Source organism: Dendrobates tinctorius, unplaced genomic scaffold, assembly GCF_039654945.1.
Source record: "Dendrobates tinctorius isolate UK_male_01 unplaced genomic scaffold, ASM3965494v1 ptg000086l, whole genome shotgun sequence".
Lineage (NCBI taxonomy): Eukaryota > Metazoa > Chordata > Amphibia > Anura > Dendrobatidae > Dendrobates > Dendrobates tinctorius.
The window spans coordinates 51,265,107-51,284,192 of record NW_027361754.1 but is presented as its reverse complement, the minus strand read 5'-3'; the positions used below and the strand labels follow the sequence as shown (position 1 = coordinate 51,284,192).

General features: G+C 41.3%; 1 protein-coding gene across 2 annotated transcripts in view; it reads right to left on the bottom strand.

The window, feature by feature from the left end:
- The window catches only part of MORN1 (MORN repeat containing 1), a 528,161-nt gene that overhangs the window by 346,005 nt on the left and 163,070 nt on the right, over positions 1–19,086 (bottom strand). For both annotated transcript variants that reach the window (XM_073585393.1, XM_073585394.1), the window contains exon 8: positions 2,143–2,253. In XM_073585393.1, coding sequence (XP_073441494.1) covers positions 2,143–2,253 — 111 coding nt within the window. The remainder of the gene's footprint in view (positions 1–2,142; positions 2,254–19,086) is intronic.

The following is a 19,086-nucleotide window of genomic DNA, read 5'->3' as shown; positions in this document are numbered from 1 at the left end:
CCAGAGTGCTCTGGACTCCAGACTTGACCGAAGGTTCACCTTCCAACAAGACAATGACCATAAGCACACAGCTAAAATAACAAAGGAGTGGCTTCAGAACAACTCTGTGACCATTCTTGACTGGCCCAGCCAGAGCCCTGACCTAAACCCAATTGAGCATCTCTGGAGAGGCCTGAAAATGGCTGTCCACCAACGTTCACCATCCAACCTGAAGGAACTGGAGAGGATCTGCAAGGAAGAATGGCAGAGGATCCCCAAATCCAGGTGTGAAAAACTTGTTGCATCATTCCCGAGAAGACTCATGGCTGTACTAGCTCAAAAGGGTGCTTCTATTCAATACTGAGCAAAGGGTCTAAATACTTATGACCATGTGATATTTCAGTTTTTCTTTTTTAACAAATTTGAAAAAATTTCTACATTTCTGTTTTTTTCAGTCAAGATGGGGTGCAGAGTGTACATTAATGAGAAAAAAAAAAGAACTTTTTTGAATTTACCAAATGGCTGCAATAAAACAAACAGTGAAAAATTTAAAGGGGTCTGAATACTTTCCGTACCCCCTGTATATATACATCCCCCATCCTGGTATATATATCCCTCATTTTGAGGCCCATCCTGTTATATATGTCCTTTATCTTGATGCCCATCCTGGTGTATATATATATCCCCCATAATCCTATCTATGTCCCTTATCCTGGGCTCCATCCTGGTATATCTTCCCCATCATGGGATATGTCCTCCATTCTGCCGCTGTTCTTTAATGCTAGGAAAAAAATAAACCATTGCACTTACCTCCCATCTGTTCCCCTGCTGCACAGCGAGTTCTCCTAAAGGCAGCAGATAACTTCAGCACGCAAGCGACGGGAGCGCATGACGTCACTGCCATGCTTCCCCAAGTCATGTGCACTTCAACGTCAGCTGCTGGCCTTTTATTGGCCAGCAGCGTATATTGCCGCACATGGATCAGATGAGTCTGTGCGCCGGAATACACTTCAACTAGATGTGTATCCGAGGATGCAAGCTGAAGTTTCAGCTGGCTTACGACCTCACTATTTCGCTATGTTCCGGGACATAGTGTACCGGCGCATGCGCAGTAATGATTTTCGGGTTTGCCCGCAGTTGGGCAAAGCATACTGCGCATGCGCGAAGCAAGATTGCTTTGCGCACGCGTAAACTATGGAGTAGAACTACTGGAATTCCGGAAAAGATCGCGGATGGGGGCCACAGATGGGGTGGAGAAAAAAAGAAGAAACAACGCCCATCGGACCGGACACAGGCCATTTACATAGGCCGCCAACTTCTGGTGACAGATTCCATTTAAAAGTATGAAACTATAATATCAGACCTTTACGGATGCAGCGGTACCGAATACACTTATATCTTTTTAGGATAAGTTCACAAGTTGTGTTTTTGCTGCGTTTTTTTATGCTAATTTTCAGTTGCTTTTCACAGTACCAGCAAAGCCTATGAGATTTCAGAAATATTTTTATCGGCTGATTCAAATTTTTGTTTATTAAATTACAAATTATTATTTTCTATATTTTTGAAACTTTTTTTTTTATATTGCACTTTACTTTTTTTTTTTTTTAGTTCCATGCTGATGTAAATTATAATATACAGATCTCATCCCTTCAAAAGAGCCCAACCCATTTTTTAGTAAAAGTGGAAAAAAAAAGTTAAAAATTAGGAAGAACCAAAATTTGTGACCGCTCTCCAATAATTCTGGTGCACGACCCATCCACCCGCTGCTGTATACATGACATATTTAAGGCAGGTACGGACTGGGGCTGAAATTCAGCCCTGGCATTTTAACTCACACAGGCCCATGTTGTCAGCATCTCCAAGCACCAGAACAATATTTCTAATGATACCCGTGGCCCGCTGGGTAAGTGACAGAGTCAGCGACTTTGTGCTCCGTCACAACTCTTAACAGTAGGGGGGTCTTGAGGACACCGATTCTGTTAACAACATAGCAGACAAGGCAGCCCACGACCAGACAGGCCCTTCTGGCATTTGCCAGAATTGCCAGATGGCCAGTCCGGCCTTGATTTAAGAATATTTATTTGCTCATTGAAATCATCAGACTTTTAGACTTAAATTTGGATCCCTCTATTAGCCACAGGACCAGATAATCAGACAACTTACTTCCACCAATTTCCCCATCTTCCTTCTTCAACTGTACGTGAAACGTGGCAGGAGATCCCAGGACAACTTCTAATGTGTCTTCTCCCAAGATCGTTATCTTTGTAGCAACATCTAAAATAAAATGTAAGGCATGTACAAAACATTAGCAAAACGTATAAAGGAATTATACCAACATTTTCCAGAACTTCACCAAACATTATTTTGGTAGCCAGCTTACAATAAAACCCTGCCGATATGTGCAGAATGCGATGGTTCATAGATACGAGCGGTAAAGCGGAATTTTAGTTGGGAAACAATAGAAAATGACAAAAGCATGAGGAAGTCTGTAATAAAAATTCCTTTCAGGCTGTGTTCACACGTAGCGTTTTTTTCACGGTTTTTACCGCGGATTTTCCAATAAATCCGCTATAAAACCGCGAAAAATAAGCTTCCCATTCATTTCTATACATTTTCAACTTTTTGTGAACATTGATGCGTTTAAAAACCGCAGCATGCTCATTAATTTTGCGGATTTTTCCGCGTTTCTGATTATTTCTATGCGGTTAGAAAACACGTGGAAAAAAAACGCATAAAAATGGTGCAAAAATGGCGGTGAAAACGCGCAGAAAAAAACGCGCGGTTTCTGGGAAGGGAGTTAGGTTTTCCAGCAGAAATTTTCTGCTACGTGTGCACTTAGCCTTACAGCGGAATATAATTTAATAATTGACTCGGCCACAGATCATTATTTTATACTCCTGCCCCGTGCGCCTGATATCCAAAGTCTCGGCTGCGGTAGACTGTAAGCTCTGGGGAGCACAAGCTTTATTTCATTTGTTTGATAAGATGATGTTTGTAATAAATGCAAAGGAAAATAAAGAATAATACAGTCATCTAAATCCTGTTCTAGAAGTGAGATAAAAGGGAGCAATTCACACTGAAAAGTGGCACAAATACAGGGATAAATTAAAGGGTTAGTTTGATATCAATGGCTTATCCTTAGGGCTCGTGCACATGGTAATATGTTTGGCCGGATGTGTGGTCCGACAAAACGTTGGATCACACTCAGACCAATGTTAGTATATGGGGCCATGCCAATGTCAGATTTACTTCTTTCAATCGTGCTGGTCCGACAAAAAAAAAGAAAAAAAATGAATCGCTGGATGCTGAACATTGAACCAATATTCGGATTGCACTCGGCCATGCAAGTCAATGAACGGAAAACATCAGACTGCACTCGGGTGACATCTTAGTGCAGTCCGATTTCCACACAGTGACAGAATGGAGAAGATGAAAACATTTTTTTCTCCATCTTCTCCTCATCCGAGAGAATCGGATCACACTCTGATCAAGCCAGGATCAGAGTATGACTAGAGTGTGATTTGCATAATTGGCCCGATTCTCTAGGATGAGAGAATACACGGTTGTCTGCACGTCACCTTAGGATAGGTCATCATTACTAGATCAGTGAGGGTGCAACATCCAGCACTTCCGGCAAAAAGCTGTTCCTGATGATGGCAGCAGCCAAATGTAATCAGTTGCGCAGAACAGCTGCGAAAGGGTACTGCAAATCCAACCCTATTAGAATGAATTGAGTGGTATCCGCAGTACCCCAATGTGGCCACGATGCAATTGACAGAGCTGTGCTGTTCGGCTCCACAATCAAGCTCAACCGACAGGTGGGGGTGCACCCCCATTGTTCTGGTATTGATGGTCTATCCTAAGGCTAGGACATCAATATAAAAGTACTGGGTAACCCATTTAACTCCCAGGCAAACATTTAGAGGATCTGTTCAACATTCTTAACTATACAAACTGAATATGTTATTAAATAGGTCTGTACTTATTTTGATAATCAATGTCAGAATGACTGTACTGAAACTTTACATTTAATATCCACGCATCTAGCCTTATTGACAGCTTCCTCAATGTCCCTCTTCCCTGCTGAGATGTCACACTACACAGTACAAGCTGCACCTGTCAGGCTGATGAGTGGCGACTGAATATACTCGGACTCACGAGCGCTCTCACTCTTTAGCTGGAGTCATAAAATGCTAATTTCTCTAACAGGACTGTAGAGCCTTTGTGACATGAATTTACAAAGTATGTACACCAGCCTCAGCAGATCTAAGAGATCTATTTATCTGTGTCTGCAATCTGTACGTTGAATTCTTGTGACAGATTCGCCATAACTTGCATTTTGACATCAATAACAAATTAAACCAGGTCTGTCACCAGATTTCACAATGCAAACAGCATACATTAGTAAATAGATCTAATAGACCTGATGGGGCTGTTGCACTTATTTTGAAAGTCCATGTCAGAATGGCTATATAATAATCCTGATATTCTGATATTGAAAAAAGCATTTTAATTTTAATAGGGAAAACTTTCAAAAACATCATACAGCCACTCTGTCATGAATTTTCAAAGCTAATGCAATCGGTTTCATCACGTCTATTAGACCTACAGTTAGGTCCATATATATTTGGACAGAGACAAATTTTTTTCTAATTTTGGTTCTAGACATTACCACAATGAATTTTAAACAAAAAATTCAGATGCAGTTGAAGTTCAGACTTTCAGCTTTCATTTGAGGGTATCCACATAAAAATTGGATGAAGGGTTTCGGAGTTTCAGCTCCTAAACATGTACAACCCTGTTTTTAAAGGGACCAAAAGTAATTGGACAGATTAAATAATTGTACATAAAATGTTCATTTCTAGTACTTGGTTAAAAACCGTTTGTTGGCAATGACTGCCTGAAGTCTTGAACTCAAGGACATCACCAGACATTGTGTTTCCTCCTTTTTGATGCTCTGCTAGGCCTTCACTACGGTGGTTTTCAGTTGCTGTTTGTTTGTGGGCCTTTCTGTCTGAAGCTTAGTCTTTAACAAGTGAAATGCATGCTCAATTGGGTTGAGATCAGGTGACTGACTTGGCCATTCAAGAATTTTCCACTTCTTTGCTTTAATAAACTCCTGGGTTGCTTTGGCTTTATGTTTTGCATCATTGTCCATCTGTAGTATGAAACGACGACCAATCAGTTTGGCTGCATTTGGCTGGATCTGAGCATACAGTATGGCTCTGAATACCTCAGAATTCATTCGGCTGCTTCTGTCCTGTGTCACATCATCAATAAACACTAGTGACCCAATGCCACTGGCAGCCATGCATGCCCAAGCCATCACACTGCCTCCGCCGTGTTTTACAGATGATGTGGTATGCTTTGGATCATGAGCTGTACCACGCCTTCGCCATACTTTTCTCTTTCCATCATTCTGGTAGAGGTTGATCTTGGTTTCATCTGTCCAAAGAATGTTCTTCCAGAACTGTGCTGGCTTTTTTAGATGTTTTTTAGCAAAGTCCAGTCTAGCCTTTTTATTCTTGATGCTTATGAGTGGCTTGCACCGTGCAGTGAACCCTCTGTATTTACTTTCATGCAGTCTTCTCTTTATGGTAGATTTGGATATTGCTACGCCTACCTCCTGGAGAGTGTTGTTCACTTGGTTGGCTGTTGTGAAGGGGTTTCTCTTCACCATGGAGACTATTCTGCGAACATCCACCACTGTTGTCTTCCGTGGGCACCCAGGTCTTTTTGCATTGATGAGTTCACCAGTGCTTGCTTTCTTTCTCAGGATGTACCAAACTGTAGATTTTGCCACACCTAATGTTGTAGCAATTTCTCAGATGGGTTTTTTCTGTTTTTGCAGCTTAAGGCTTCTTTCACACATCCGGCTTTGTGTCTCCGGCGCCGTGCGGCGAAAAGCCGTAGGGGCGGATCTGGAATGTGCCGGAGACACCGGATGCCTGCGTGGCCGGATACGGTGGAGCCCACATTTAAAAGAGCAGCGCGACACTCACAGTCTCCGCGCATGCGCTGTGAGAAAAACTGGTCCGGCGCTGTCAAAAAACGTTGCAGCGAACGTTTTTTGCAGACGCCGGACGGCTACTTCTTGCTGTATCCGGCAAAAACCGGATGCGCCGCATACCCATCCGGCACGGTGCGGCGACAATACAACTCTATGGGACAAAACCGGATCCGGTGCCGGATCCGATTGTTCAAAATTTTGCCGCATCGCGCCGGATTCAAAAAGCCGGATGTGTGAAAGCAGCTTTAGGATGGCTTGTTTCACCTGCATGGAGAGCTCCTTTGACCGCATGTTTCCTTCACAGCAAAACCTTCCAAATGCAAGCACCACACCTCAAATCAACTCCAAGCCTTTTATCTGCTTAATTGAGAATGACATAACGAAGGAATTGCCCACACCTGTCCATGAAATAGCCTTGGAGTCAATTGTTCAATTACTTTTGGTCCCTTTAAAAACAGGGTGGCACATGTTAAGGAGCTGAAACTCCTAAACCCTTAATCCAATTTTAATGTGGATACCCTCAAATGAAAGCTGAAAGTCTGAACTTCAACTGCATCTGGATTGTTTTGTTTAAAATTCATTGTGGTAATGTCTAGAACCAAAATTAGAAAAATGTTGTCTCTGTCCAAATATATATGGACCTAACTGTATTTATTAATGTATGCAGTTTATATTGTGAAATCTGGTGACAGATCTGCCTAAATTAGTAGTTGTGTCCCAGGATCACTGAAACACAAATTGATAGATATAACATAACACCACATACTTAGGTTCAAACATGATCTTATCCTGGTAGGACCTATAGGTTTGTTCATGGTGAGCCTCCTTGTTCATGAAAAAGTGAAAGGGGAATGAAACTGCATGACTATGAACAGTTGTGTGAAAGTGTGTTTGCTCCTTTCCCAATTTCCTATTCTTTTGCCTGTTTGTCACACTTAAATGTTTCCGATCACCAAACAAATGTAAACATTAGACAAAGACAACACAAGTAATCACATAATGCAGTTTTTAAATGAAGGTCTTTAAAAGCTAGACATCAAGCCGTGATCCAAAGAAAGTCTGGAACAAATGAGAAACAAAGTAATTGCGATCTATCAGTCTGGAAAAGGTTATAAAGTCGTTTCTAAAGCTTTTCTGACTCCAGCAAACCACAGTGAGAGCCATTATCCACAAATGGGAAAAATATGGAACAGTAGTGAACCTTCCCAGGAGTGGCCGGCCGACTAAAATTACCTCAAGAGCGCAGGGAAAAAGCATCAAAGAGGTCACAAAAGACCCCACAACAACATCCAAAGAACAGCAGGCCTCACTTGCTTCAGTTAAGGTCAGTGTTCATGACTCCACCATAAGAAAGAGACTGGGCAAAAATAGCCTGCATGGCAGAGTTTTTGCCAGAAAACATCTTGATGATTCGCAAGACTTTTGGGAGAATATTCTATGGACTGACGAGACAAAAGTTGAACTTTTTGGAAGGTGTGTTTCCCATTATATCTGTTGTAGAAGAAACACAGCATTTCAGAAAAAGAACACCATACCAACAGTAAAATATGGTGGTGGTAGTGTGATGGTCTGGGGCAGTTTTGCTGCTTCAGGACCTGGAGGACTTGCTGCAGTAAATGGAACTATGAATTCTGATGTCTAACAAAAAATCCTGAAGGAGAATGTCCGGCCATATGTTTGTGACCTCAAGATGAAGTGCACTTTGGTTATGCAGCAGGACGATGATCCAAAACATACCAGCAAGTCCACCTCTGAATGGCTTAAGAAAAACATAAGACTTTGGAGTGGCCTAGTCAAACTCCTGACCTTAATCCGAATGAGATGCTGTGGCATGAACTTAAAAAGGTGGTTCATACTCGGAAACCCTCGAATGTGGCTGAATTGCAAAACTTCTGCAAAGATGAGTGGCCAAAATGCCTCCAGAGCGTTGTAGAAGAACCATTGCCAGTTATCGCAAACACTTGATTGCCTAAGTGTGGCCCAACCAGTTATTAGGGTTAGGGGCAAATACTTTATCACACAGGGCCCTGTAGGTTTGGATTTCTTTCTCCCTTATATAGTAAAGACCTTTATTTAAAAACTGCATTTTGTGATTACTTCTGTTATCTTTATCTAATATTTACATTTGTTTGGTGATATGAAACAATTAAGTGTGACAAACATGCAAAAGAATAGGAGTTCAGGGAGGAAGCAAACATTTTTTTTACACAACTGTATATGCCATTCAGACTGTGTGCACAGCTTTCCAGTGGGCCTTAAAGAAACATGGTTAGAAAACAAGCTTCTGTTAACACTCTTTGACTGGCCATACACATTAGACACCTGTCGGCCAAATGCCATCTCTTCCAGACCCTCGCCTACACAAGCACACTCGTTTTGGCTAAGTGTGCATGTGTTATGTATGAAAAAATGGAAACAAGTTACTGCCAAACTCCTCTAGCTCTCACTCATCTCCCTTGAGAACAAGAGGATTAGGCATATTGAAATCCTAAATAGCCTGATCCTTCGATCTCCCAACATCGGCTGTTGGGAAAAAAAAAAAATCAGGAGGTCCAAATACAATGCCGCCATGGGTCAACACTGATGTAAGGATCATATAAAGAATTGGTGTGAAAAAGACCATATAGAGAAAGCATTAAAAAAATTACAAATCTTTATTTAGACAATAATCAATAACACTGCGCAACAAATTTCAGGGAAGTTCTTGACCCCGGAGAAAATTTTAATGTATGTTATAGATTTTGATATGCTGAAGACGAATACGTGTTCCAAAAGTCTGTATCACGCAAGGTTTTTAAGAAACCACAGTTTATAGTCTACATTATGATACCATGAGAAAAAACAGCCAATGGTGTCTTAGAAAAAGTAACAAAATTTAGTCTACATTATGATGTCTGAGACACTACATACATGTGCATCGATGTCACTAGCAAAAGCAATTGTTCTAAAGTGTTTTGCAGACGACTTTCGTTTATAATCCGTGTCAGATGCTTCTCGAATAAGATTCTAGCAATAGTCAGCCAGCATTGACGTATTCCACTTTCCCTGCTACCTTTTCTCCATCAGCTCAACGTTTTGGTGAAATCTTTCACCGTGTTCATCGCTAACGGCACCAAGATTGGTTGGAAAAAAGTCCAAGTGAGAATGTAGAAAATGCATTTTTAGTGACATATTGCATTTCATCCAATGATATGCTGTAAGCATGTTGTCCATGAGTTGTTCAAAATTCGGTGCCCTGCTGTTGCCAAGGAAGTTGAAGGTCACATCTTTAAAGGCTCTCCATGCCACTTGTTCAGCACCTTGCAAAAGACCATCAAAGCTACTGTCATTGATTATATCTCTGATCTGTGGGCCAATAAAAATACCTTCTTTAATCTGTGCATCACGTATTCTTGGAAATTTCTGTCGCAAGTAAGAAAAGGCTTCTGATTCTTTATTCATTGTTTTGACAAAATTCTTCATAAGCCCAAGTTTAATATGCAAAGGAGGGAGAAATATATTTGCTGGATCAATGAGAGGATTATGTTTAACATTCTTCTGTCCAGCAACTAGGTTTTCGTGGAGTGGCAAGTCCTTTCTGAAATAGTGCATTTCTCGTGCACAACTGTCCCACTCACAAATAAAGCAATAATACTTGGTATATCCAAGCTGCAGTCCAAGAAGAAGTGCAACAGCTTTTAGATCACCACATATGTTCCAGTTATATTTTCTATTAATGTGGGTCAACAGTAACTCCATATTCTCATACGTTTCTTTCAGGTGTAAGGCATGTCCAATAGGTAAAGTAGGATAGGTATTTCTGTTGTGTAGTAAAACAGCCTTCATACTTAAAACTGATGCAACAATGAACAGTCGCCATATGTGTAGATCAGTGATTTATGTTATTTCAGTGGAAAATTCAGAATATACTGTTTCAGAAAAAGTTCATATGAGTTTCTAGAATTATATATAACACAATATTATAATGTTTCGTATCATTTCTCAAAAACCTTATGTGATAGGAAAAATCAGGAACACTCAAAATTGTCCGAGGGACAAAACCTTGGTAACACATTGTAATCATAAAATATAGAACACAGGCTGAACTAATCAATGGGATGCGTCCTAACAAAGGGGTAAACAGTAAATCACATGCACATGATAATGTCCCCAGACTAACAAAGAGCTAAAGGTGTGTATAATCATGAAATAGTACTCAGCTGTATACTAATGTAATACATCAAATCAATGTTGTACAGGATGAGATACATTGGATATACATATGGCACGTAACACCCAAACATCAATCATTATCTTTTAGATTTAAGTGCAAATGCAAGGGAGGGTCTATTGATTGTTGTGTGTCTGGAGGATATCAGGTCCAGAATTGGAGGCACCAGATAAATACTGGCTGTATGGCCGTAGTTTTCAATACAGTAAAGTGCATGTGCAATGGAGAAGGGTAAAGATAGAAGTTATACTATATATTTACCCGAGTATAGACATGTCCCAAATTCCTCTAGGCGTATTTCGGCACTTGCCTTCTTCCGGGGGCGTGACCACTAAGGGCTAACATGTCTCCTTGTGGAGAGTGAAATGCCTGGCATACTAATGTAAAGAGACAATAAGCCGTGTAATGCTCCTCTGGGAAAATAAATAAGCAAATTGTCTCTTAAGAGAGGAAGAGGACTAGAACTCTAGTGCCACCTATTGAAAGCTGCAGTCCTGAAAGTCACTATCGACCCTTTAACAAGCCTTGTTATAGCCAGAATCTGAATTTTCAGACAGTGTTTCAGGGTGTTGCCCCTACTCAGTGCAAGGCATGAGATCTGATTTGGCTGTTAAAGGGTCGACAGTGACTTTTAGGATTGCTATTTCCAATAGGTGGCACTAGAGTTCAAATCCTTTTCCTCTCTGAAGATGCAGCTGTAATACTTAATTTCTCAGAGGAGTATTGCATGGCTTAAATAAGTCTTCTCACACTGGCATCTCACTCTCCCAGAGGAGAAATAATAATAATAAATGTTATTTCTATATTTTATTTTATATATTTATTTATTTTTTATTATTCTGTAATTTATTTCTGAATTTCCCCATGGTGGGACGATTAAAGGATTATCTTATCTTATCTTATAGCGCTGACATATTCCGCAGCACTTTACATTTCAGAGGGGACTTGTACAGACAATATACATTACAGCATAACAATAATCACATAGATCATAACAGATACCAAGAGGAATGAGAAATGTAATCGCTTAGAATCACAGGCAGAAGCGCTGGTGGACACAGACCAAAAAGGGCCCCTTATATAAAGGTTCATCATAATGCAAATGGGTCCCCTGACCTCTTGGGCCCCTGTGCAGCTGCACAAGTTGCACCAATGATATGTCTGCCCTTGGGTAGAGAACATCTGTTTACGAAGGTAAGAATCCACTTGTACTCATTTCCCAGAATGGTAACCTGTATCTACATCTCTATTCTCCAGCTGTAATGTGGTAACAGGACCCCCATAAACCAGCAGGTGGGAGAAGACCTAGGACTGACAGTAATAAGCCATCACGCCTTTCCCAGAGATGATGAGAAGCCTATTGACCTTCATAGTTGTCATGATGGGAAGCATGCACAATATCATATTCCGCATACTTCCCGGACAGCTCCGCAGACAGATAGCTGACATTCTTCCATGTGCCCCATTGTGTACTCTCCCAGTCGGTCATAAATGGCTCCCACATTTGGTCTACGGCAGATAGTGAGCACATGGGATACAATAATTCCAGTCTCTGGAGGTTTGGACTGTCTGGCACTGGGAAATATTCCACATCTGGCGATAGTCACATTCACAAGATAAATGACCGAAGTGTTACATGTAGTTTAACTGAAGCCCACTGTAGAAACAGAGCGTTAGCTGCGTGACGTGATTTACAGACCCAGGCCGGGGAAAGAATGAGGTCAAGAAGAAGGAATGATTTATGTTCTGCCAGTGCCTTGTGTGTGGAATAGGCAGGAACTGTTACATTTTCTCCAGTTTTTAGCTCAGGCCATTTCCTCAGGGCGGCTGTGAAGTGTCGTCTTCTCTAGTGGAAACTTTTTATAGTCCCAGGAAAGTTGTAGACGTTTATATGAAAAACTGAGGTATTTGAGGTATTGGGCAGAGGGCAATGGGATAAACCAGTGAGCAAACGACTCCCTAATTGGCAGCTGGAGGGCCAGGAATCCAATAACTATTCATTGCCCCATGGGATCAGCAGGTCCGAAGAAACCAAGGATTCCAGATGGAAACGCTACAGAGAAGATCTCGTAATGCATACTTGTCCTTCAAACATGAATATACCAGACTAATATGTGCAGGACCTATTCCCAAACCTCTACAGGTGCATATACCATTCTAATATATGTAGAACTATCCCAAAAGCTCTTCAGGTGCGTATACCTGCCTAACATGTGCAGGAACTATCACAATTGTAAAGCTTTATAACTTATCATTCATGAGCTCTTTTTGAGTGGGAACGGGGCTTTCCCATTATCAGCAGTCTGCCAGCACTATTAATGAGGGAATCTGCTGAAATTAAGAGACCACTGCAAAAATTTCAGTTTATCTGATTTTTCTCTTTATAGGTATATTTTTGCATAAAATGTAAATTGCTCTTTTATTCTATAAACTACTAACAACATGTCTTTGAATTCCCAAGCTCTAAATTTTGTATTTATTTTCAGAAAATGAGAAATGGTCAAAATATTAAAAAATGCAGTGCTTACAGACCTCAAATAATGCTAAGAAAACAAATCCATAATCATTTAGAAACAACAATACTAATGTTTTAACTCAGGAAGAGTTCAGAAATCAATATTTTGTGGAATAACCATGATTTTTAAATCACAGCTTTCATGCGTCTTGGCATGCTTTCCACCAGTCTTTCATACTGCTTTTGGGTGACCTTATGCCACTCCTGGTACAAAAATGTAAGCAGTTCTTCTTTGTTTGATGGCTTGTGACTATCCATCTTCCTCTTGATTATATTCCAGTGGTTTTCAATGGGGTTCTGGAGAGGGATTTGATGTGGTGGTTGTCATGATCCATGCTGGATCAGGACATATAAAAAGCACAGGTAACCTTTTTTTCCCTAAGCTGTGCTTAAGGTTGGTTTTTCCCCCGGTGGCCATTAGGATTATTGCACTGTGGTGTCGTTTGTTCTAAGTTTACCCCCCGGTGGTGGTGAGCGTCATTGCACTCTAGTTTCTTTAGTTAAGTGCACATGATTATTATGCAGGTGTGATTGCTGGCTCTGCTATAAAAGAGTCACAGGTGTTGCAATCAGTGTTGGTGATTGTGTTCATTTCAACCATCCTTGGTGGAGGAAGGAGCTGGAGAGCGTTCCTTGCAGCACTGTCTTAGCCTGGTGTGAAAGGAGTCATAGGGGATTTCCTTGTAGCTCTGACAGAGCTTGATGGCAGTGATTCAGGAGGAGAGCTGCATGCTGGTGGTGGACTCTGTTCCCAGGAGCAAGTGCAACAGAGTAAAGCTAAGTGGTGTCTCCCTGTTTGTGTTTTTCCTCAGTGTGTATTAGTACAGCACTGGGGCCAGTGCCTGCGCCACCCAGTTCCCTAGCAAGGGATAGGTGTAGGGTGTGCTAGGGCGACAGGTTCCTGATCGGCGCCCGGTGCAGAACCGGCATAGGGAACGTTAGGAGCGTTAGGGACACTGACTCAGGGGAGTGCAGGAGGTCTCCACGTCCCCTTTTCAGCCTTGCTGAAGCATCCCCAGATCATCACCAATCCTCCACCACATTTCAGAGTGGGTGCAAGACACTGTGGCTTGTACGCCTCTCCAGGTCTCCATCTAACCACTAGATGACCAGGTGTTGGGCAAAGCTGAAAATTAGACTGATCAGAGAAGATTACCTTACTCCAGTCCTCTATGGTCCAATCCTTATGGTCTTTGGCAAACTTCAGCCTGGCTCTCCTTTGCTTCTCATTGATGAAAGGCTTTTTTTAGCTTTGTGATTTTAGCCCTGCCTCTAGGAGCCTGATACGAACTGTTGTTGACGTGCACTTCACCCCAGCTTCCATTTGCTATTCCTTTTGTATGTCACTTGATGTCATCCTGCGGTTGCGGAGTTACATTCGAATAAGATGACGGTGATCCCGGTCAGTTGAGAGTCATTTTCGCCATCTGCCAGTCTGTAGCTTTGTTGTCCCCAATGTCTACTGCTTGACCTTGTTGTAATGGATGGACTGCCATTTTAGAAATGTTCAGGATGGAGACAGCATGATGCTCACTGTATCCCTCTGCTAGTAAAGCCAGAATTGAGCCCTTCTTTTCCTCACTCAAGACTTTTCTTTTAAACTGCTATGGCATGGTTAAAAGGTATTTTTTCATTCCTATGTCCAGGAACTATCTCAATCCTTATACTTTGTAACTTGTCATGCGCTCATTTTGAGTGTGGGGGGGGACTTCCTTTTATCAGCATTCTGCCAGCACTAATAATGAGTGAATCTGTTGAAATTCAAATTGTGCAGATTTGCTCAAATGTAAATAAGAAATTAAATTTGCATTGAATTTATTCTACATGAATCAGATGTGCCATATTATGTTCAACTCTGTCTTCCAGCATCTTCTGCGCGGAATAGTCCTCACAATATCATTACATTACGTGAGCCTTAGTCATTGATTAAGCCTTATAAGACATCATGAGGTATATCACCCCGTCGTTTAGAATTGAGCAAAATGGTGGCTGGACGACTACCATTTTGCTGGATTTATGCAAAGCAAATCAAAGAAATTTCAAAGTGAATTTGATTTGCATTGAACAAATGCTCTAATTTCAAGCCAGCACTATAGGTCCTGGAACTTCCTTTCTATTACTTCCCAGCATGCAATTTTCCAGACATTGTTAAATGGCTTGACAGAGTAAACTAAAAACCCTTCCTCTCTATTATGCCTGTATTCAGATCTACAGACGGGAGAAAGAGCAGAGAGACAAAGACATGCCCCAATTCCTGTAATGTGTCTGGTCACTTCTACTGTTGGAGGCGGATTAATACGGACAGTGGAGAGAAAGTGTAGACGTCAAACTATTGCCTCTGATCTAAAGGCCAAAGTATAGTCAGGCCTTCATGAACTTGAATGAGAAGCATGTCTCAGCACTTTAAGTGACAGCCCGCTGTCAAAGTATTGAGAAGTGTGTAAGGCAGCTGATAATCCAGTGAGTGGCGCTGTGAGCGATGTGTAGCCTCTCCGTGCACACCCCCTGACTGAAAGCTGGCAACTCCTGTGAGGAAATAATTTAATTTTCTCCCAGTAGCTTCCACTATCCTTAAGGCGATCGGGCAGCATTGTAAGACTATTAACCTGCAAATTAACCCTAAATCTGCAAAAACGCAGTAAAAACACAACGTGTGAACATAGCCTAATTCCTCCCTGAAGTAATCATTGTGGCACACCTTTCGTTTGAAAAATCCACTCCTCTGTTTTTCCCCTATGAAAATATATGCAAAAACTGACAAAGGGGTGTTACCATTAAACTTGTCAATGGGTTGTGTCCCTACATCATCTTCCACCTACAGCACTGATTGGACTCCCCTGACAGGTAACACCCACTTGTCAATGCATTTACACTATTTATCAAGAGGAATAATATAAGAACAGCAAGGCAGAATTAAAATAAAAGCTCTTCCAGAAGTGATACCTTATGTGCAGTTATTTACTACGACATCTGAGGAGAGGTGACAATTGCTCTTAAAAGTGAGTCTGTCGGGGCAAAATGACTGTTCAAACCAAGCACAGGTGCACTCTTGGCGTGGCCATACAGCTCAGTGCACCTACTTACTTGTTCTTCATCTGTCTCCGCCCTCCTCCTTGATTGACAGCTCTGGCATTACAGGAGGGTAGAGAGAGATGCGAAGCAAAAAGGACTGAAGGAGGTGCGGCCGTGGGCAGAGCTTCACAGCGGCCGTGCGCATCCCTCCGCAGCTCAAGGAAACGCTAGTGTGAAGCTAGCCTAAGGTTACTTTATGAGATTTACACAACTAGACAATTTTCAGTTTTTAAACTTTTGTTTCTTCCTCCTGCCTCTTCCAAGAGCCATAACTTTCTTTATTTTCCATAGCCTTATGAGGGATTGTTTTTTTTTTGCAGGAAAATTTATGTACCATATTTTTGAATAAAACCTTTCATTTTTACACTGAAAAACAATTCTAACTGAGCCAAAATGGCAAAAAAAAAAACAAAACACAAAAATGCAATTCGGACATTTAAAAAAATATATATGGTATATATATTCTATGTGTTGTAAAAATGACCTGGCAACTTGATTCTCCAGGTCATTACAATTATGGTGATATCAAACTTAAAAAAAAAAAAAAAAAAATGGTTAAATGGATGGTCTGGAATAAAAATACATTTTCTTCCTAAATCCCTATCTATTTGATGCCATAACCCAAACAATTTTCTAATATAGTCGAATTAAAAATTCCATATCCTTCCCTAACTACACTATCTAACTGCTTTTTCTTTTTTTTGCTACTCCTTTTTGATGATGCTTTGAGAATCCCAGTGTATCCTGAGATAGTCAAACAGAATGTCATCAGGGGACACAGGCTGTTGTAACCACAGTTTCTGCCCTTTCCATGGAAAAAAGGATCATTGGTGACCTTCATCTCAGGGGCTGGGCTTGTCCCTGCATACTGTGCAATGTGCACAGTGACAGTGCGCTCTGTCGCTGGCTCAAATCACTAGTAACAAGTCAGCAACAAAGCGCATTGTAAGATGAATACCTGACTTGCAGAGACCAGTGCCACCCCCGGAAAATATGTTACATGCAAGCTGGATATTTGTCTTACAACACACTCTGTTGCCGGCTCATTACTAGTGATCTGAGCCAGTAAGAGAGTGCACTGTCATTGTGGACATCGCACGGTGACAGAACAGGGACTAGCCCAGACAATGAAACTAAAGTCACTGATGAAGCATCGTTTCAGGGAGGGGACAGAGGCTGTAGTTACCGCAGCCTATGCCCCCTGATGGCACTTTGAGTATCCCAGCATGCAGTGGGACTCGCAAACAAAGCGCCATCAAAAAGAAAGTAGGAAAAAAACAAAAAAAGTTGTAAGATGGTATAGTTGGGGAAGGATAGTGAATTTTTAATGAATGTGTATTAAAAAAATAGTTTAGATTAAATACATTAACATTTTATTAAATAGATAGGGATTTAGTGGGAAGTTAATTTGTATTTGGACCACCCCTTTAAAGAAACAAATCTGAAATTTGCTAAAAAATAAATAATAATATATAACTGCTTATGATGACCAGGAAGAAAAGACTAGCGGAGACCCAAAAAGTGTTGCATAGGAAGAGGTAGAGGGTCTGTACGGAGGGTAAAGTAAAGCATTCATTCCACAAATGTTACCAGTGCTGTAGATTTTCATAAGTGACGACACTGTTATTTCCAATGTCCACTTTTATCAAAGAAACTTCTAGCTAATTAGATTTATGAGGAGTATAAAACATGATCAAATCTCCCCGAATGTGAGCAAGTCTACATATCCAGTGCATCATGGAGCCACTCATCCGGCCCCCAATGTCCCACTAATGACTGTCAAGAATTAAAGAGTGAAAGGAAAGATCTGCTTTCTGCCAACATATTATAAGGTTCTGCTGCCAAATTACAGCAAAACTTTCCTTCCATTTATGATAAGCTCCCCAAAGCTCAGGCATTAATCTTTGCATTGTTTTCCATTTTCCCATGTTCTTTCTCCGCTGTTTATTTAATGTGTCTGTGTTTGGCATGTTTTATGTAACCACTCCTCGTAAACCTCGCTGCTGTGCCCACAAAACATTCAATTATTTACAGTGACGTGCCAGTATTATTTCAGAGCTGACTTGTGCTCGGGTTATTACACATTGTGTACCGAGAACTCCCGTCCCAATGACTGACTAATGGAGAGCTTCCATCTGCTGTCGGCTTTCTAGGTATTCCAAATTAGTGCTACATTGTGTGATGTGTATGATGAATGTTACTCCGAGAAATGGGGAAACTCGGACGTCAAACCAATAAAATCACAAAAAGAGTATTTAAAAATCCTTCAAAAATTCCAAAACAGTAGAATTTTTGGAGGATTTTTAAGTCCTTTTTGTGCTTTTGTTGTTTAGTGTTAGGACTCGCAAGCATGAGGTCCCTTGACGTGATTTGCAAGCTTGCATATTTTGGCCAAAATATCTACTAATACGTCACATATTTTTTGTATGTGTTTTTGCACTTTATTTTTCAGGTTGCAGCTAGGCCCATTTCGTCTTGTAAACTGTGGTGTCTGTTCACATGGGATACATTTCGATAGCGCTGGGCAGCCCACCTGATCGAATAGTATGGGCGTCACTAATAGGCTGTTAACCTGAATACTGTGCATCACCTGTATCTGAACAGGGCCCCATACAAGCCTTTATTGTGCATTAATATACCAAGCAACAACCCCCTCCATGGATTGGTAGACTGTGAGTGGTTGTCTCATCGGTATTTTTGCACCTGTGTTGCCGCCACCTTAACTACAGTACATGGATCCACTGCATCCTGATAGTGCTTTTGTTTGGGGGCCTGGGCAGGAAACTCGGACGTCACAAAAAGATTTTGCACAAGTCCGATAATTTAGGGCTATGGCAAAATTTTAGATCAATTCTGTTTGGGCACATAAACATCATGGGGGGCAGCAGTGCAGGACCCCCACTAAAAGCGAGAGCTGAAAATTTCCAAATATCTTTGTACAGAGAAAGGAAGGTTTCATATCAACTTGTAATATTGAGGACTTTACAGATCAATACTACAGTGCCCCTATTATCAATGCCAAACACAGTGCCCCTATTACCAGTGCCCAGTAGTGCCCCTATTGCCAATGCCCAGCACAGTGACCCTATTACCAGTGCCCAGCAGTGCCCCTATTGCCAATGCCCAGCACAGTGACCCTATTACCAATGCCATGCACATTGACCCTATTACCAATGCCAATATCAGTGCCTCTATTACCAATGCTCAGCACAGTGACCCTATTACCAATGCCAAGCAAATTGCCACTATTACCAATACCAAGCACAGTACCTCTATTACCAATGCCAAGCACATTGCCCC